The sequence below is a fragment of the Ovis canadensis genome, chromosome 14 (assembly GCF_042477335.2).
Source record: "Ovis canadensis isolate MfBH-ARS-UI-01 breed Bighorn chromosome 14, ARS-UI_OviCan_v2, whole genome shotgun sequence".
Taxonomy (NCBI): domain Eukaryota; kingdom Metazoa; phylum Chordata; class Mammalia; order Artiodactyla; family Bovidae; genus Ovis; species Ovis canadensis.
This window is the reverse complement of record NC_091258.1, coordinates 60,240,427-60,261,434: the sequence shown is the minus strand read 5'-3', so window position 1 is coordinate 60,261,434 and position 21,008 is coordinate 60,240,427. Positions and strand designations below refer to the sequence as shown.

The following is a 21,008-nucleotide window of genomic DNA, read 5'->3' as shown; positions in this document are numbered from 1 at the left end:
TGTTATTACTTAGATTTTAGTTAAGAAGTAAATAAAAATAATAGTTTTCCTTAAGTACTTTTAGCCACACGTTGACCTAGACGACGGCATGGCAATCCACTCTAGTGTTCTTGCTTAGAGAATCCCATGAACAGAGGAGCTTGGTAGGCTGCAGTCCATAGGGTCACAAAGAGTTGCACGGGAAAGAAGCAACTTAGCACATGCATGATCATCTTAAAAACTATTATTATTTTATTTTTGTTGCCTACTATAGTTTTCCTTGTAGTTGTTAAGGTGAAGGCTAGTGAAGATTAATGGGGATTCAAGTCTCCATTCCCCCCACCAGCCCTTCCTATGTTAGTCACTCAGTCGTGTGCGACTCTTTGCAATCCCAGGGACTGCAGCCCGCCTGGCTCCTCTGTCCATGGAATTCTCCAGGCAGGAACACTGGAGAGGGTTGCCATTCCCTTATCCAGAGGATCTTCCCTACCCAGGAATCGAACTCTGGTCTCCTACATTGCAGGCAGATTCTTTACCATCTGAGCCACCAGAGAGCTAAGGATTATATTCTAACTTCTAACAGTTTGCCCCAGTGCTTTCTCGCATTAAAGGCTGTACCACGCTTCCTCAGCGGATTGCCCATTCTAACATTTCTCTGTCATCCAGGGGTGGACTCCCATTCTGACCTCTCCACACTCCCTGAGTGCTTGTCCGGCACAGTCCCTTGCTGTTGTTTAGTCTCTAAGTCGTGACCCACTCTTGCGACTGCATGGACTGTATCCCGCCAGATTCCTTTTCTATGAGATTCTCCAGGCAAGAATACTGGAGGGGTAGTAACCCTTGCCTCACTCTAAAAACCCACCGAGGCCTAGTTCTCCGGTGTACGGAATGGACACACTTCCAAGATGGCGGCCCGCTCGCAGAAGCGCCATCGGGTGCAGCCATGTTCGCTACCCAACAGCACCCCCCGCCTCGCCGGGAAACTGCACACAGTCTTTCTAACGTCTCTTCGCCCTGTTGAACGCGACTGTCAAAGTAATCCGGAGCATGCGCAATGCCAACCGTCCGTAAGGGGCCATGCTAGAGATCCGACTGGAAGCGGAAGTGCCTGCGGAGGTTTTTTTTTTTTTTTTTTTGCTGCTTGTGTGGGGAGCTTTTTCACACTTTTTTTCCGAGAGATCTCTGTGGTGATTTTGGTTGGTCTTGATTAGGAATTCTGTGAGGTCAGTGATGGAAGGCTTGTCCGTGGAGTTAGTGATGATGGTTTTCGGCTTCAGTGGTGGGGGGTCGTGTCTGTGGCATCCCTTGATTGGTATCAAAGAGTGCAGTGATGGGGTTCTGGGCAACAATGAGTATCTTTAAGAAGAGTGACTGGGATTTTGGGGCCCAGTGATGGAAGTCTGTGGTCAGTGGTAGGGCTTGGGGTGTCAGCATGGTGTCTGTCATGAGCTTGTTTTCTAAACATTCACAAGCATTTTCTTTATTCCTCACATCTCAGCGTTTGTGGTTTTTTTGTCTTTTTTTAATTTCAATTTTTTCTTTGACCCGTGAATTATTCAGAAGGGCATTCTTATTTCAAATAATGCCTCTGGGTGAGGCTCGAGGGTAAAAATTGCTTATGGCCCAGTTCAGGGTCAGTTTTCATAAATGTGACACATCTTTTACGGAAAACAATGTGTGTACTTTAATAATTACATTGTTTAATAGCGAATGTATTTCCAGATTATTTTCTCTGCTTAATTAATTACCGAGACAGGTAAACTCACATTGGAAAGGTTATTTGTCCTCTTGCTCTTCTTTCTGCCAGTTTCTGGTTTGTATATTTGAAACTATTATTAGGAACAGTTATTTGTATTTTTAGTAGTAGTTGAACCTTAATAACTCAAAAGATACTATAGCCACTTAAGCACCCACCACTAATTTATAAAAGAGCTCATTTTCCAAAATGCTTTCCAGCATTTTAAAAAAAGCTTTTACAGTTCTGAGGGTAAAATTATATCTAATTGTTCTAATGCAGTCGGCCATCTAAATTTCCTTTTCTGTGAATTTGCGTGTCCTTTGTCACTTTTTAAAAAATCTATTTGATTGCTAGTTTTGGTGGTTTTTTCCAGTAGGGATAACCTGTCATCACATATTGAAAAATTATATATATATATATCTTCATTTTTAAGGTGTATCTTTATAATCAGAAATATTTGTTTTTTCTTTTATAGTTTCTGGGTTTTCTCTCATTTTTAAGTTAGGTCTCATTTATAAGTTAGATATTTATAAGTAAGATCTCTCCTACTCCATCAGAATGTTATACAAATATATTCTCCTAAAGTTTATTTTTATATTCTTTGAGGTTTTAAAAATGTATATACTTAAAGTATTTATTCCTGTTGGAAGTCAATCTAAAGTATAGTGTGTGATGGGGATCTAGTTTGTTTTGTTCCAGGTGGATGGCCAGTTACATCAACATTGCTTATGCAAAGAATGTCTTGTGTACATTCAGTTGAATGTCACATACATAAATCATTAAGTAATACATACATAAATCATTGTCTGGTCTGTTGTTTTCCTTGCTTTGATTATATTGTTTTTATATTGTTTTAATATCTAATAGTGGTGGTAACTGCTGATATTTATTGCATGCTTCTTGTGTTCCAGGGAGGTATTGAGTACTTTACAAGCACCATCTCATTTAATTTTCATAATTCTATGAGGTAGGCATTTTAATTCTTATTTTTGAAACTAAAGCTAAAATAACTTCATTGTCTCATAGCCAAAAAATAGCTGAGTTGCAATTCACATCTTTAATACTGTTTCTCTGTATCTCATGTTTTTCCCCATATTTTACCATGAATAACTTATCACAGGATTTGTTAAACTTTCTGTCCTTCACAGAGTGCGTGTATGTTCAGTTGCATCTGACTCTGTGACCCCACAGACTGTAGCCCACCAGGCTCCTCTGTCCATGGGATTTCCCAGGCAAGAATACTGGAATGGGTTGCCATTTCCTCCTCCAGGGAATTCTCCTGACGCGGGGATTGAACCTGTGTCTCCTGCATTGGCAGGTGGATTCTTTACCACTGAGCCAACTGGGAAGACTGTACTCCACAGTGCTGGTTCTCAAAATGTGGTTCCTGAAACAGCAATATTAGCATCACCTGGGTACTAGTTAGAAATGCAGATTTTGGGGCCCTGCTATGATCTGAATATTTGTTCCTCCCAAATTCATATGTTAAAATCCAAACACCCAAAATTATGGTGTTAGAAAATGGGACCTTTGGGGAATGATTAGGTCATAAAAGTAGAACCCTGGTGAATGGGATTAGTGCCCATACAAAAGAGACACCACAGAGCTCCCTAGCCCCTCCCACCATGTGAAAACACAGCTAGAAGGTGCTGACTTTAAACCAGGAAGAGTGCCTTCATGAAAACATGTTCGTGCTGGCACCTTAATCTTGGACTTCTCAGCTTCCAGAACTGTGAGCAGTAACTTTCTGTTGTTTATAAACTACCGAGTCTGTGGTATTTTGTTAGAACAACTTGAATAGTCTGAGTTGGGCCCTATCCTAGACTTGCTGAATTGGAAACTGTTAGAATATGCAGATTTTTAACTGTATTAATATTTTAACAGACCCTCCAGGTGATTCACATGCACACTCAAGTTTGAGAACCACTGTTCTGTGGTGTCTGGCTCAGGAAACTACACCTTGGAGTTCCTTGGAAATGTTGATTTGATGACTGACCATGTGAACATTATCTTTCCAGAAGCTTCTGGACTAGATCTTCCTCCAGATTTCACCTCACCACTCTTCAGCGGCTCTGCTTGAGTTTATATGTGCACCAAACTTTAGTTTGCTTAGAGAATAAAGGTTGAGACCCAACATGACCATGCCAGCCAATCAGACCTCTCCCCAGAAATCCCTGAGCCTGGCTCCAGAGGAACGTGGTGGCTCATGTGAGGTGAGAAGGAGGAATCCCAGTGGGTGGAAATTCATTCTGGGAGTAGTTTGATCTTTACAACAAAGTTTTGGATAAAGATGATACCTAAAGTTATTCCCAACCTTGTTTTTGATATTTGTTTCATTTTGTTTACTATGTAACCTTGATGTCCTAACCAGTCAATGATAGTAATAGAATTGAAAATTATAAATATAGATTCAGAAGTCAAATGTATTAACTATTCACAGCAAAACAATGCTCAAAAATAATCTGGAAAAGTTGAAGTGAAAGTTAGTCACACAGTCGTGTCTGACTCTTTGTGATCCCAAGGACTGTTGCCCGTCCGGCTCCTCTGTCCGTGGAATTCTCCAGGCAAGAGTGGGGTGGGATGCCATTTTCTTCTCCAGGGAAAAATAATCTAGAGAAATAATTTATCTCAAAGAAATAAAATGTAAATTGCAGATGAAATAGGTGTATTTTGAGGAATATATTAACTTTCCCATCAAACCTTTAATTACCATTTACTATATTTTCCCTTGTAGGTATTATGACTTTTATTTTAAAAATTCTACTTTTAATAAGATTGAGATTGGCCAATGGCAATTTTTCACAGAATGTTTTTATTGCTTTCAGAGAAAACTTCATTTCTGTGTTACTTTTTCTTTCTTTACTGAGATCTGCCATTTTTTTAAACAATTAAATAACAATTTCTTAACTTGTTTTTCCAGAATTTATTCCTTGGACTCTTATATCCCTATTTACTTAATTAAGTTGTTGCTTGTTTTAGTGAATTCCTTGAATTCATGGTGATTGTGTTTGCTTATTTCTAGCATGTTCCTTTAAATCTCCTTTTTCTTTTATTCTTTTTGCTTATAGTGTCTTTGTACATTAGATTTTTATTGTTATCTTTAAGTAAGGAGATTTTTTTTTCCCCTGGACAGATTGTTTATAAGAAGCTCATTTGGTGTGGAGTCAAAGCCACGGATATGACATCTTCTTGATTCCTTATTTAATTATTGATGGCATAGGGTTCAGGGGCCAGGACTTCAGTGTGAAATAGGTTGTGAATGTGCAAGTGTATGAAAGAGAAAGATTAGAGCATATATAGTCTTTTCAAGTATATAGGGGACATTTTCAAAGAAATGATAATGTTTTAAGCCTCCTAAACAGAATAAACACATCGCATAGAGGCAAACCAGAATCTTTGAAGACAGTTAAATGAAGAAATAAAAAAGATAGCTTTTAAACATCATAATTTTAGACATTAAAAACCAAGAGCATCTTAAAAAATTTTTTTTGTATTTATTTATTTTTGACTGTGCTAGGTCTTCATTGGTGCCAGTGGGCTTTCTCTAGTTATTGTGATATGTGGCCTTATTGTGGTGGCTTCTCTTGTTGCAGAGCACAGGCCCTAGAGCACACAGGCTTCAGTAGTTGTGGTGCACAAGCTTAGTTGCCCCATGGTATGAAAAACCACAAGTATCTTTAATACTTTCTCTGTCCTGTCCTCCCTACATGCTTATTCCCTCCTCTGAATTCAGTGACCTGCTTTAGTACAACTGAATCATCATCTCCATACTAGCTCTGTATCCATCTGCCTAGTGTCCCTCCTTGTATATGTTTTACCACCTAAACCTCAATATGTACAAAATTTATTAATTCTTGTCTTCTTCCCCCAGTCTCCACCTCTAGTCCTTAAATTCAACTGTGACCTTAGAATCTGTAGCAACACAAAACTGATAACTGAGAGTTACTTGAGTCCCATTATTTTATCTTCACATTTGGTATCAATTTTACCTCCTTAATAATTAATAGCAGTCTGTTCTATAGCCTTACTACAGCCTTACTTTAGGTAAGTAAGAAATTTGTATTCTCCCACCTGAATTATGCAGTGGTTTTCATGACATATTTTCCAGTTTTGCTCATTTCAAAATGTTCTCTTATGAGAATAATCTTTCTTCAATATAGTTTTTCAACTTTTATTTGTTTTGGAATAATTATAGATTCAAAGAGCATTGCAGAATATAATACAGAGAATTCTTTCATAAATTCCTGTTTATTGTGGTGCATGGTTATTTTTATTCATTGCTCGATCCAGTCTGCCAGTATTTTGTTTAGGATGTTTGCATCTAAATTCATAAAAGAGATACTGGTCTGTAGTTTTCTTTTTGATACTGTCTTTGTCCTGTTTTGGTATCAGGGTAATAATACTGACTTCATAAAATTAGTTGGGCTTAATTAGAAGGGCTTCCTCCTCCTTTACTTTCTGAATGGGATTATGTAAAAATGAGACTAACACTTCTTTAAAAATTTAGTAGAACTCTCTAGTAAAACTATCTGGGCCTGGAGATTTTTTTCAGGAGATTTTAAATTATGATTTTAATTGAATGGTTGTAGGATTATCAATTTATCTATGCCATAATGTAAGTTTTGATAGTTTGTGGTTTTTGAGGAATTGGTCCATTTCTTCTAAATTGCTGACTCTTACCAGCATAGAATTTTTGTATTCCCTTATTTTTCTTTTAATGGCTGCCAGATCTGTAATCATAGTCCTATTTCATTCCTGACATTGGTGATTTGTATCTTTTTAATCCTTGATTACTAGGTCAGTTAGTAAGATTTAGCAATTTTATTTATGTATTTCCCCAAATAATACATTGTGTGTTATTGATTTTTCTCTAGTTAAAAAAAAATTTTTGTTTTCCAATTTCATTGATATTTACTTTCTAATATTTTTCTTTTTTTCTGCTTGCTTTGGGTTTATTTTGCTTTTCTTTTTCTACTTTCCTGAGGTAGGAATTTAGATTATTGACTTGAGAACTTTCCCCTTCTTTTTTTTTTTAATTGATGTAATTGACATATCACACATTAGTTTTAGGTATACAACATTATTCAATCTTTGTATATATTGTGAAATGGTCACCACAATAAATCTAGTTTTCATCACACGTAGTTACAGATGTTTTTCTTGTGTTGAGAACCTTTAAGATATGTATTAATTTTCACAAGGCAGTTATATTTCTAATTTTTGAGGAACTTCCATAGTATTTTCCATAGTGGTTGTACCAGTTTACATTCTTCCAGTAATGCACAAGGATTCCCTTTTCTCCACATCTTTGCCAACACTTGTTATTTCTTGTGGTATTTTTTGTTTTTGTTTTGTGTGGTGGGTTTTTTTGATAATAGCTATTCTAACATGTGTAAGGTGGTATCTTATTGTGAATTTAACTTGTATTTCCCTGATTCTTAGTGATATTGAGCATGTTTTCATATATCTGTTGGAAATCTGTATATTTTCTTTGGAAAAATGCCTTATTCAGATCCCCTGCCCATTTTTTATTTGGAGTTTGTTTCCCCTTTTCTATAAATTTCCCTTTCAGCATCTCACAGATTTTGATATATTACATGTTTTTTACCAGCCAATAAACATAAAAGTTTTGATTTAGTTAGTAATCAAATAACTGTAAAGATAATAATGCATTAGCATTTTTGCCCAGCATGACAAAGATTTTAAAAGGATAGCACTTAATGGTAATGAGAGATAAGATGAGTTGATATGTAGTATTTTTCATTTTCTTTCACTTCTGTGTATTTTCTAAATTTCTTTTGAGGATTTCTCTTTGACTTGTAGTTTATCTAGAAGTGTGTTGATTGATTTCAAGATACTTTGTGACTTTTCAGTTTTTGTTATTATTTTCTAACATATTTCCTTTGGAGATTTTTCTGTTGTCTTTCTGTTACTGATTTTTAATTGGATTCTATTATTTTCAGAGAACAACTTTGAATTATTTCAGTTCTTTCCAGTTTATTGAGATTTGTTTCATACCCTAGCATATGGTCTGTCTTGGTCATTGTTCTGTGGGTTCTTGAAAAGAATGTGTGTTTTTCTTTTGTTGGAGTATCCTATAAATATTGATTAGATGGTGTTTGCTTTTCTATAGCATAGATAATATCCTCTCTGTTATTTCTGCAATTTGCTGAGTGTGGGATGTTCAAGTCCCTATAATCCCTTTTTTAAGTGTTTATGACTCCAGGTGGAAATAAGTCATTCCTTCAATTATGCATTTCCAGACTAGAATTTTTAAATATAAATGATCATTAAAAAAAAAACTACTTTATTATGAAAAAAAAATGTAAATGTATCCAAGAGTAAAGAGAATAGTATAAGGAACCCTGTATCTATTATACTGATCACTCAGCTTTAGTAGTCATCAATTCTCTGTCATTTTTATATTAACTAAAGTCACACTCCTTCCCAACTGCCAGATTATTTTAAAGTAAATTCCAAAAACCATTTTATCTGTGAATACTTTGATGTATATCTCTTAAGATATGAGAATTCTTTTTTTCCTTTTTATTTAATGTAACCATAAAGCCATTATCACACCTATAACATAGTGATAGTAATTTCTAGATATCATTGAATATACAGTTTTTATTTGAATTTCTCTTAAGATCCCCTGAATGAGGAAATGGTAACCCACTCCAGTATTCCTGCCTGGAAAATCCCATGGACAGAGGAGCATGGTGGGCTACAGTCCATGGGGTTGCAAAGAGTCATACACAACTGAGTATGCACAAAGACATACATACAAACACGCCATAAGTATCTTTTAAATGTTGGTTTGCTTTAATTAAGAGCCAAATAAGGTCCATAAGTTGCACTTGGTTAGTATGGCTCTGAAGTCTTTTTGTTTTGGAGGGGGGAGTTGGGGAGCACAGCACAAGGCTTGTGGGATCCTAGATCCCAACCAGGGACTGAACCTGGGATCTCGGCAGTGAAAGCTCCAGCTTCCAACCATTGAACCACCAGGGACTTCTCTTAGTCTCTTTTAATAAAGAAAAGATTCCCCTCTTCCCTTCTGTGGCCATCACTGAAACGCCAGCAGCCAAAATGAAGTTCATTCCCTTTGTGACTTCTGACCTAAACAAGAATCGAAAAAGGCATTTCAATGCATCTTCCCACATTCGCAGGAAAATTATGTCTTCTCTTCTTTCTAAAAAGCTAAGACAGAAGTACATCGTTTGATCCATGCCCATCCGAAAGGATGATGAAGTTCAGTTGTGTGAGGGCACTACAAAGGGCAGCAAATTGGCAAAGTAGTCCAGGTTTACAGGAAGAAATACGTCATCTACATTGAATGAGTGCAGCAGGAGAAGGCTAATGGCACAACTGTCCATATAGGCATTCACAGCAAGGTGGTTATCTCACTGGACAAAGACCGCAAAAAGATCCTCAAAGGTAAAGCCAAATCTCTCCAAGTAGGAAAGCAAAAGGGCAAATATAAGGAAGAAACAATTGAGAAGATGCAGGAATAAAGTCATCTTGTCTACAGCTTTCATTAAAAACTGTTAAAAAACAAACAAAAAGATTCCCCTCCATATTTTTTCTTTTGTGATTTATTTTTTGAAAGAACAGATCATTTGCTACCTTCTGGATTTAGCTTATGTTTTAGTCTTGATATTGTTGAACATTTTCCTCTACACTTCACATTGTTGTTGTTTAGTCACTAAGTTGTGTCTGACTCTCTGCGACCCCATGGATTTTAGCCTGTCAGGTTCCTCTGTCCATGGGATTTCCCTGGCAAGAATACTGGAGTGGGTTGCCGTTTTCTTCTCCCAACCCAGGGAGTGAACCCCCGTCTCCTGCATTGCAGGCGGATTCTTTGCCCCTGAGGCACCAAGGCCTTACATATGAATAATTTGTGGGATCTAGAGGCTTAATGCGGAGAAGGCGATGGCACCCCACTCTTGCCTGGAAAATCCCATGGACAGAGGAGCCTAGTAGGCTGCGGTCCATGAGGTCCCGAAGAGTCAGACACGACTGAGCGACTTCCCTTTCACTTTTCTCTTTCATGCATTGGAGAAGGAAATGGCAACCCACTCAAGTGTTCTTGCCTGGAGAATCCCAGGGACAGGGGAGCCTGGTGGGCTGCCGTCTATGGGATCACACAGAGTCGGACACGACTAAAGTTACTTAGCAGAGAGCAGAGGCTTAATGAGTTTCAGGTTGTATTTTTCTTTATATATCATATCAGGAGGCCCATAATACCTGGTTATCTCTTTTTATGATGTTAAAATTGTTGATTCATTGCAGATTTTCTTAGCTCATTCATTCATTTTAAACTTCTCAGCCTTTCACATGAAACAGTTAAGCAACCTTTAGTGATTATTGTCTATTATTTCATTATGAATTATGAAATGATGTTATTCTGATTCTATCCTAACGTCTTCATTAATTAGCCAGAAAGCATTTTGTAAGAAACTGTTCCTCATCATTTATTTGGTTATTCTGCAATACAAAAAAATTTTAATATAAATCTGATTAGCTTAATTACCTTTACTTAAAGTGGAAAATTCATACTTCTTCTATGAGCAAACTGTTTTTCCCATAACCACCTTCCTGGCATGTCATGCAGACTTCTCTTCATTTACATAGAGCTATTTACTGTTATCCAAACTCATCGTGTCTTTTCCTATATCCACACCTTTGGTTTTGTCTTTTCTGGGAAATGACCTCCCTCACCCCCTCATTCTGTATTATACTTCTCATCTTCTAACTTAAATTCCTCAATTAATGTAAACTTACCCCCCCCCCCATATAGAATGTATTTTTCCTTTGGGGGACCCCAGTTTTTTCTACATGGAGATTCACTTTTTAACCCTTTAGTGAATTTGTGACTTCCTTTTTTAAAAATCATAGGTCTTGTTTATTTTCTAAGTCTTTTAAGTTGCTAGAAGATTAGAAACATAAGTAATTTATTTTTGTGTTTCCAGGACTAGCATAATGGGTTGGCCTAAATTAATCAGAAATTATATTTTAGGTCATTCATCCAGTTGCTAGAAAACTACAAGAGAGCCTATTTCAATCTTCAGTTTTGAAAAGTGAGTAATTGACTGATCATAGTATAGAACAACGGAGAAGGCAATGGCACCCCACTCCAGTACTCTTGCCTGGAAAATCCCATGGATGAAGGAGCCTGGTGGGCTGCAGTCCATGGGGTCGCTAAGAGTTGGGCATAACTGAGTGACTTCACTTTCACTTTTCACTTTCATGCATTGGAGAAGGAAATGGCAACCCATTCCAGTATTCTTGCCTGGAGAATCCCAGGGACAGAGGAGCCTAGTGGGCTGGCGTCTATGGGGTCGCACAGAGTCGGACATGACTGAAGTGACTTAGCAGCAGTAGCAGCAGCAGCAGTATAGAACAATAGCAGAAATTCTTTACTGGACTTCTTTCTTCCATAAAATATTATGTAGAACTAGATATTTAATATACACTCTGTATAGACTGAAGTGACTAGCACACACACATGCACACTCTGTATGAAATATTTTTTAAATGTTCCTGGATTACACAAGTATATGCATTTGTCAAAACTTCAAATGGTACTCTGAGGGTTTGTACATTTCATTGTATGTAAGACTTATCTTAAAAACGATAAAAACATGTTATACTCTATTTAATGATTTGCATTTTTGAAGTATTTAGAAGGAAGTATACTGGCACCTATAGTTTTTGAAATGCACAGAAAAGTAAGATGGACTGATGGATGGGTAAATATGCGGTAAAAGCAAGTAGGGTAACATGTTAGTGATAGATTATAAGTGGTTATAATTATAGGTTTTCCCTATATAATTCTTTTACATCTTCTATATAAAATTTCATAATAAATTTTTAAGGAAATGAGGGGGATGAGGTTTTTTTTAAAAAAAGGTAAACTAATAACTACAAAATTCAAGTTCTATATTCCTAAATAAAGTGTCTCCATCCTCCAAAGCTAACTATTCATGCTGAACAGGAATGTGCCCTTACAGGTATCAGTGTCCTTCAGGGACGTGGCTGTAGATTTCAGCAGAGAGGAGTGGCAGCAATTGGACCTTGATCAGAAAAACCTATACCGGGATGTGATGCTGGAGACCTGTAGCCACTTGCTCTCAATAGGTAAGCACAGTCACCTGGGTGTCTGAGGGAGGGCCCCACTGAGAGTGTTCTTATTCTCAGGTGCTGAATGCTATGAGACATCTGACTTATATGATGGTTTTGCCCTTATTTGTCCAGAATTCTTTTTGCCTTTTGGGCACTGTGAATATTATAGTTGACTCTTGAACAACACAGGGGTTGGGGCGCAGACCCCCTGCACAGTTGAAAATTTACATATAACTTTTCACTTCCCAAACACTTAACTACTAATAGCCTACTGGTGACTGGAAGACTTACCAGTAATATGTGAAAGTGTTAGTCCCTCAGTTGTGTCCAACTCTTTGTGACCCCATGGACGGCAGCCCACCAGACTCAGTCCATGGAATTCTCCAGACAAGAATACTGGAGTGGGTAGCCATTCCCTTCTCCAGGGGATCTTCTGGGGTTGAACCTGGGTCTCCTGCATTACAGGTAGATTCTTTACAGTCTTAGCCACCTGAGAATCCCTACTTATTAGGCTTATGTTACCTATTTTATTTATGTTATTCATTTTCTTATATGTTTTATTTTTTTATTTATGTTATTTACCTGTTTTATTTATGTTACCAATAACATAAATAGTCAGTGTATATTTTGTATATTGTATGTATTATATATTGTATTATAATAAAGTAAGCTAGAGAAAACAATTACAAAAGAGGCACACAACACACTTACAGTAATGCAATTCTTGGAAAGCAAAGTTATAAAACAGTAAGAAAACTAAGATCTTGTTAACTTTATGTTAAATATCACTCACCTTATGCCTATGTAAGAATAGTCTGTCATCCTCAGTACAGGTCTTATGCATGACGTTCTACATGATGAATACTTAGGTGATGAATACAATGATGATGATGAAACTAAAACTCCTCATATAGTTCTTATCAATAGATTTTCACAGGAAGACACATGTATATACAACAGATAAGTTTATTAACTGTATAGCACGATGAGTATTTACTGCTTTTTAGGTAGAAGTAGATCATCATAAAAGTCTTCATCTTCATCATCTTCACATTAAGTGGGATGAGGAGGAGGAAGAAAAGAAATTGGTTTTGCTGTCTCAGAGGTGGCAGAGGCAACAGAAGTGGGGGAGGTAGAAGAGTTGAGGCTAGAGAAGCAGGCACACTCAGTGTAATTTTATGCAAATACATCATAATTTCTGTCTTAATTTTTTCGCTTTTTCATTTCTCTAAAAATGCTTCTATATCATACCAATCCTTCTTCCACCATTTGCTTTAGTTTTAGTGCTCATATCATAGAATGGCCCATGTGGTAAAAGAAGTTAGAAACAGTCTTAAGCAAGTGGAACCCATCTGCTACTGTCTCATGTCAGTTTGTTCTCTGGCACTGCTTATTTTATATCTGTTTCCTACCATCTGGCACTGATTCGGAAGCCCTCATATTTACCAAGCCTGTGGTGTGATGTCTGTTAGCTCTTGAATTTCTCTAAGATCCATATCTTCAAATCCTTTACACTTTTACCTCCAACTTTTTTGCCTCATTCACAATGTCTTTCTTGATTTCCCTGATTGGTTCTGCTGTAAATCCTGTGAAGTTACGCACAACATCTGGACACAGTTTCTCTGGCAGGAATTTATGGTTCAGGCTTGATGAATTTTATAGCTTTTTCTATAACAAGAATGGCATCTTCAGTGGTGTAATCCTTCCAGCCTTTCATGATGTTCTGTCAAAGTTCTCTTCCGTAGCATTGACATTCCTTTCCATGGACTATCATGTGTAATAAGCTTTAATGATCCTTGTGACCCCCCTGATCTAGGGGCTACATTAGAGATCTGTGTTTGGGGGCAACTAGACCACTTTATCACCTTTGGTGTTGAACTCGTGGGGTTCTGGGTGGCCAGTGGCATTGTCCAATATCAAGAGAACTTTAAAAGGCAGTCTCTTACTGGCTAGATACATCCTGACTTAAGGGACAAGCATCAGTGGAACCAATCCAGAAGTTTCTTGCTGTTCAGGCCTTCTTGTTTTACAGCCAAAAGACTGGCGGCTCTTGATGATTTTCTTAAAGGCATCTAGGAACTCATGTGTTCCCTTTTGGTCAGCAGAAGCTGCTTGTCCTGTTACCTTTTTTAAAAGCCAAACCTCTTTCTAAATTTATCAAACCATCCTTTACTGGGATTATATCCTCTCTCTTTAGGCCCTTCATGTTCCTTTTGCTGTATCTTATAATTACTTTGCTTTTTCTCAAATAGTATTAGAGTTTCTAGATACACTTCTCTTATAGCAATTCTGAACCCACATAAAAACTACATTTAAAAAAAGTTTATTTTTGTCTGTGCTGGGTCTTCGTTGCTGTGCAGGCTTTTCTCTAGTTGCGGTGAGCTGGGGCTACTCTAGTTGCAGTGTGCAGACTTCTCATTGTGGTGGCTTCTCTTGTTGCAGAGGGCATCAGTAGTTGCAGCACATGGGTTTAGTAGTTGTGGCTCCCAGGCTCTAGAGCACAGGCTCAATAGTTTTTGTGGCACACAGGCTTAGTTGCTCCACAGCATGTGGGATCTTCCAGGATCAGCGACTGAACCTGTGTCTCTTGCACTGGCCGGCAAATTCTTTACTATTGAGCCACTGCGCTATGCAGGGAAGCCCCAAACTCCACTTTTAGTACAAGATAAAAAAGTATTTCTTAAAAAGTACAAGGTTTTTGTATCTTCTGGTTTAGCTACAGCAATGCTTTATGAATTTCTTTTTCTCTTTTTAGAATGTTCCTCATACTGAGTTTGTTTATCTTGAAATGGCTGGCAACCACAGCTTTAGCTTGGAAAATATTTTCAATAAAATCCATGCGAGTGGACCCATGCAGTTCAAAGCTCTGTTGTTCAAGGATTAACTGTACTTTGTTCTCTAACTAAACATGGTTAGTTTCCTGAAAAACAAAGCCTCATTGAACAATAAGACTTTACTGATTGGGCTCAGAAACACAATTCAGTTCAGTTCAGTCGCTCAGTTGTGTCCAACTCTTTGCGACCCCATGGACTGAAACACAATGAGCTGAACTTTAATCAAGCAATTCAACTTTTTCTTATAATGGCACTTAGTATGGGTTCCATGATATTATTCAAGGTTTATGGTATTGAGTGAACATGAAAAAGTACATGACAACCCAGGGAGATTAGTTTTTAGTGCTATGTGCAATTTATTGGAGAGAGGGATTGCTCATGAAGTGATGATTAGGGTGTTTTAAGTGGATATTCACAGCACTTAAACTTACTGAAATAGCAATAGGAGGTAGCTACAAAATTATTACAGCAGTACAGTATGTACTACAGTTTATGCAATTATAATTTATTATTGCATCTTTATGTTTGTCTACATTTCTGTGCTCTGTGAATGGTGCCATTACAGTTATAAGTTTTTGTGTGCATAAATTTTGATAAATATTAACTTTTTAGAGTAGATTTGTTTATACTTTATGGTGGGCTTCCCTGGTGGCTTAGATGGTAAAGAATCTGCCTGCAATCAAGAGACCCCAGTTTGATCCCTGGGTCGGGAAGATCTCCTGGAGAAGGAAATGGCAACTCACTCCAGTATTATTGTCTGGAGAATCCCATGGACAGAGGAGTCTGGTGGGCTACAGTCCATGAGGTCGTAAAGGGTCAGACATGACTGAGCACAGGCAGAAGCAAGCAAGACCTTTTATCATTTCTCATGAACAGGATATCAAGTTCCTGAAATCGAGGTTTTCATGTTGGAACAAGGAAAGGAGCCATGGGCATTGCAAGGTGAGGGCCCATATCAGAGCTGTCCAGGTGAGTGAGAGTGACCCAGACTGATGAGACACAGGGGAGTAAATCTCAGCCATCTTGAGAAAGGCTAGCATCTTTGAGCTGCTATTAGTATGACTCTTCTGGAAGGTTCTGATTTTTTTTTTTTTTTGAGAGCCCTTGACATTGGCCTCTCAAATAACTAAATGCTTTCTACATAAATGCCTTTGCCAATTCTAACTATCTTCTTCCTTGGCTTTTTGGGCTCTGGATCATATGCCAATCTGCCTCATTAAATATTTTCTTTTTTTCTTGGTTATGCTCACGTTCTCTAACACTCTTTTCTTTCTGCTTTCCCCATTGTTTGAGATTGACTCTTTTTTTATTCAGCTGTTTGTGGATTTGCTTTCTTTAAAACTTACTGTGTGTCACACACTCCCATTTCTGCTAGTCCTCTCTCGTTTCTTATTGTGAGATGGTTCTAAACTTTATCTCCAGTCATGCTCTCTTCCTATTTTCTCCATAGTCACTGACTTAAGATTTCTCACTTTCCCATTCCCTATGCTTTTCATCCAACTGATTACTTGGGGCTCACTGTCGCTTAACTGTTAGGAGTACCTTTCTGACTTTTCCTTCCAAAATTACTTGAGACTTCATACTGACTGGGGAGTCTCTGCCTGGCTGACTGATTTTTGAAATTGCTTTATTTCTGTACTTCGCAAGATGAGGTTTGAGTTTGATCATGTCTTCATTCAGGATGCACTATCATCATCAGTATGAGTAAGGATTCTCTATAATTTTTTTTCTGTTTATTCCTTTTTTCTTTTTTCCCCCATACTCATCTCACTTCCCATCATAGGCAATTGTTTCTTATGATAGAAAGATATGTTTCAGTTCATATGTGGTCTTTTTAAGTTTAAAATGACTTTGAGGTATGTATTATTAATTTATATAAATGTTATTGTGCTGTATATCTTGTTCTTTGCCCTTTTTTCACTTCTGCACATAGTGAATTGAGTTCATAAAGTTTATTCTCTAAATAAACTGAATTCTATCCCACAGTGTTTCCTATCACCCCTGTCACCAAGTCTACTAAGTCATTGATTCACCCTCATCACTCTTTTCAGTGTGTTCAGCTTAGATAAACCATATGAGCCTCTCATCTTGCCTTTGCTAGCTGTTCTTTGAGCTAAAATCATTCTCCTTTGAGAAGGAGACTTTGGGCTTCAAACCTCAGAAACTTTTCTATGTTGAGAGGGAAGGCGATGCTACAAATGACGTTTTGTTGTATTTTATTGTAGAAGAATTGTGGCAGATTGGTGACCAGATAGAGAGCTATCATCAGAGAGAAAACAGATCTTTAAGAAATGTGGCTTTCATCAAGAAAGTATTGACTATACAAAGGGATTATGCATATAAGGACATAAGAAAAATAATTTGTGGAAGCCAAAACATTCCTTCCCCAAAGAGACCTCATCATCAATGTGACTTATTTGGAAGTGCTTTAAGCTGTAATTTAGATTTATGCACTCATAATAGAAACAGTGGATCAAAGAACATTAATAAGATTACTGAATATGGTAAAATTTCTTCCTATACTAAACAAGAGTGTACTCCAACAGGAGAAAAATTTCAGGACCATAATCAATGTGGAAAAATTCTCAGCTATGAACAAGTACCCTCTCAACATCAGAAAATTCATACTGGGGTGAAATCTTACAAATGTGCTGAATTTGGAAATATCTTCACTCAAAATTCACAACTTAAGGTACATCTGAAAGTTCATACAGGAGAAAAACTCTATGTATGTATTGACTGTGGGAAAGCTTTTGTACAGAAGCCAGAATTCATCACACATCAGGGAACTCATACTCGAGAGAAGCCCTATAAGTGCAGTGAATGTGGGAAAGCCTTTTTCCAAGTATCTTCTCTTTTCAGGCATCAGAGACTTCATACTGGAGAAAAACTCTACGAATGCAGTGAATGTGGGAAAGGCTTCTCTTATAACTCAGATCTTAGTATACATCAGAAAATTCATACTGGAGAGAGACACCATGAGTGCAGTGACTGTGGGAAAGCATTCACGCAGAAGTCCACGCTCAAGATGCATCAGAAAATTCATACAGGTGAGAGATCCTATATATGTATTGAATGTGGACAAGCCTTCATCCAGAAGACCCACTTGATTGCACACCGAAGAATTCACACTGGAGAAAAACCGTATAAATGCAGTAGTTGTGGGAAGTCCTTCATTTCCAAGTCACAGCTGCAGGTACATCAACGAACTCACACAAGAATGAAACCGTCTATGTGCAGCGAATATGGAAAGGTTTTCAACAATAATTCCAACCTCAATACACATAAGAAGGTTCAAATTAGAGAGAAATCTTCCATATGTACTGAATGTGGTAAGGCGTTTACCTACAGGTCAGAGTTGATTATACATCAGAGGATTCACACCGGAGAAAAACCTTATGAATGTGGTGATTGTGGAAAAGCATTCACTCAGAAATCTGCACTCACAGTGCATCAGAGAATTCATACAGGAGAAAAATCATATATATGCATGAAATGTGGTCTAGCCTTCATCCAGAAGGCACACTTGATAGCCCATCAAATAATTCATACAGGAGAGAAACCTTATAAATGTGGTCACTGTGGGAAATCCTTTACTTCCAAGTCACAACTCCACGTGCATAAACGAATTCACACAGGAGAAAAACCCTATACGTGCACTAAATGTGGGAAGGCATTCACTAACAGATCAAATCTCATTACACATCAGAAAACTCATACAGGAGAGAAATCCTATATATGTCCTAAATGTGGCAAGGCCTTCACTCAAAGATCAGATTTGATTACACATCAGAGAATTCATACTGGGGAGAAACCTTATGAATGCAGTACCTGTGGAAAAGCCTTCACCCAGAAGTCACACCTCAATATACACCAGAAAATTCACACTGGAGAGAGGCAGTATGAATGCCATGAATGTGGGAAAGCCTTCAACCAGAAGTCAATACTCATTGTGCATCAGAAAATTCATACAGGAGAGAAACCCTACGTGTGCACTGAGTGTGGAAGAGCCTTCATCCGGAAGTCAAACTTTATTACTCATCAGAGAATTCATACTGGGGAGAAACCTTATGAATGCAGTGATTGTGGGAAATCCTTCACCTCCAAATCTCAGCTCCTGGTGCATCAACCAATTCACACAGGAGAAAAACCATATGTGTGTGTTGTATGTGGGAAAGCCTTTAGTGGCAGGTCAAATCTCAGTAAACACCAGAAAACTCATACTGGAGAGAAGCCCTACATCTGTTCTGAATGTGGAAAGACCTTCAGACAAAAGTCAGAACTGATTATACACCATAGGATTCATACTGGAGAGAAACCTTATGAATGCAGTGATTGTGGTAAATCATTTACTAAGAAATCACAGCTCCAAGTGCATCAGCGCATTCATACAGGAGAGAAGCCTTATGTGTGCGCAGAGTGTGGAAAGGCCTTCACTGACAGGTCAAATTTAAATAAACACCAGACAACACACACTGGAGACAAACCCTATAAGTGTGTCATCTGTGGGAAAGGCTTCGTTCAGAAGTCAGTGCTCAACGTGCATCAGAGTATTCACACTTGAGAGAAACAGTCTGAGAGAAACCTCAGATCAGATCTGATTTTATATTATGAAATTTGTGCAGCAGAAAATATGCATATTATCTTAAATAGAAATGCTCCATCATAATGTCACATATTAGTATACAGAAGAGGACCTCTGAAAGGGCCCTAAAAGAGAGGGCCCCTTTCCACATTGTCACCAGCCTCAGTAAACCCTGAGGCATTTATATTGAGAAAGAACTTTGTCAACTTGGTACATTAGTGGAATTTTTCTCATGAAAACTATAATGGAACACTGTTACCAAATTCCGCACTGGAAGCATTATGTGAAGTCATGCTAATGATAACCCTGTTTACTGTGGAATAAGTAACATGCCAGTAAGCTGAATGGTAGAACAACATAATATATATGATAATGATAAGCCCTGAGTTCTGTGAGGTGTTTGTTGCAGAACACATTGTCTAACAGAATTTTGGGTGACATTCTTCTGCTGAATCCAACATGGTCTTGTCTATCCAATTCCCTATTGCATATTTTTATCAAGAAAGGGATACCACAATAAATGAGAAATTATTTTTGTATACAGTTGACTGACCCATTATCCTCTAGCAACCCTCGTTAGCTATCAGTAGATGTCTTCAACTCCCATACAGCACATTGTCTTCTGACTGCTATAATTGCATTATGACTGCCCATTCATGCTAAATACTGTGTCTGCTGACTACCCTTATCTCCCAGATTTATTGACCCTTAATTACCCCTCAGCATAATGTCCTGTGAGTTCCCATTACCTTCAGGAAAGCTGAAATAAGAATGTTCAGGTCATCTCAGTCAACTCTTCACCTCAGTCTCCCGTTTGCTGTCATAGTTCTTCCAGCTCATTTGCCTTCCTTAATGACTTGCCTTTTATAATGACAGTAACAAATCACTAACTCATAAAAACAAACCTCAACATTACCTTCACTGTCTTCTTTCTATCCATCTTCATTCCATACACTCCACAAGGACCTTCTCCCCCATGTCCCTCAAACACATCAAATTAGGTCCTGCCTCAGGGCCTTTGCATTTATAGTGCCCTCTTCAAAGAGCACAGTTCCTCATATCTGTGTGCTTTACTCCTTCATGTCTTTCGTCCAGCAGCATCTCTTTGCAGAGGCCTTCCCTTCCCTACCTATCTGACTTAAAATTCCATCCCTCTCCTCTTCCTCCTTTATCATTCTCCATAACACTTATTACCACAGTACCCTGTATATTTCACTTGTTTGTCTATGGTTCGCATTCTAGAATTTTTTTTTCCCGTTTTGTTCACCATAGTGAGCTTAGACCCATGCCTAACATACAGCAGTCCTTCCATGAATGTACGTTAATGCACTGTTGACCCTGCTCTTCTCACGATTTCCCTTTGATGCTTTCTATGTGTGTGCTGTGCTCAGTCACTCACTCATGTCCAATTCTTTATGACCCCATGGACTATAGCCCACCATGTTCCTCTGTCCATGAGATTTTTTTCCGGCAAGAATACTGGAAAGGGTTGCCATTTCCCTCTCCAGGGGATCTTCCCAACCCAGAGATTGAACTCCCATCTCTTGTGTCTCCTGCATTAGCAGGCAGATTCTTTACCACTGAGCTACCTGGGAAGCCCAGTGCTTTCTATATTGCAGCATAAGATGCTCTGATGGGGAGAACCAACTTACCTAATACACAGCAGGCTTTTTCACCCTCAGTCCTTCCTTCCTGTCCCAGAAGTTGTAACATCATTGTAAACCTTTTGGTCTGATGCCAACCCATTTAA

The 21,008-nt window shown here is 38.0% G+C and overlaps 1 protein-coding gene and 1 pseudogene across 1 annotated transcript; both read left to right on the top strand.

The window, feature by feature from the left end:
* Positions 1–1,042: 1,042 nt before the first annotated feature.
* Positions 1,043–19,797, top strand: LOC138418716 (zinc finger protein 585A). The gene is made up of 6 exons (XM_069550364.1): positions 1,043–1,202; positions 2,629–2,684; positions 3,736–3,930; positions 11,728–11,854; positions 15,550–15,642; positions 16,899–19,797. The coding sequence occupies exons 3-6, from the start codon at positions 3,853–3,855 to the stop codon at positions 19,235–19,237; spliced, it is 2,637 nt and encodes an 878-aa protein (XP_069406465.1). The 5' UTR covers positions 1,043–1,202; positions 2,629–2,684; positions 3,736–3,852; the 3' UTR covers positions 19,238–19,797.
* On the top strand, positions 8,789–9,240 carry LOC138418807 (large ribosomal subunit protein uL24-like; annotated as a pseudogene).
* Positions 19,798–21,008: the final 1,211 nt, after the last annotated feature.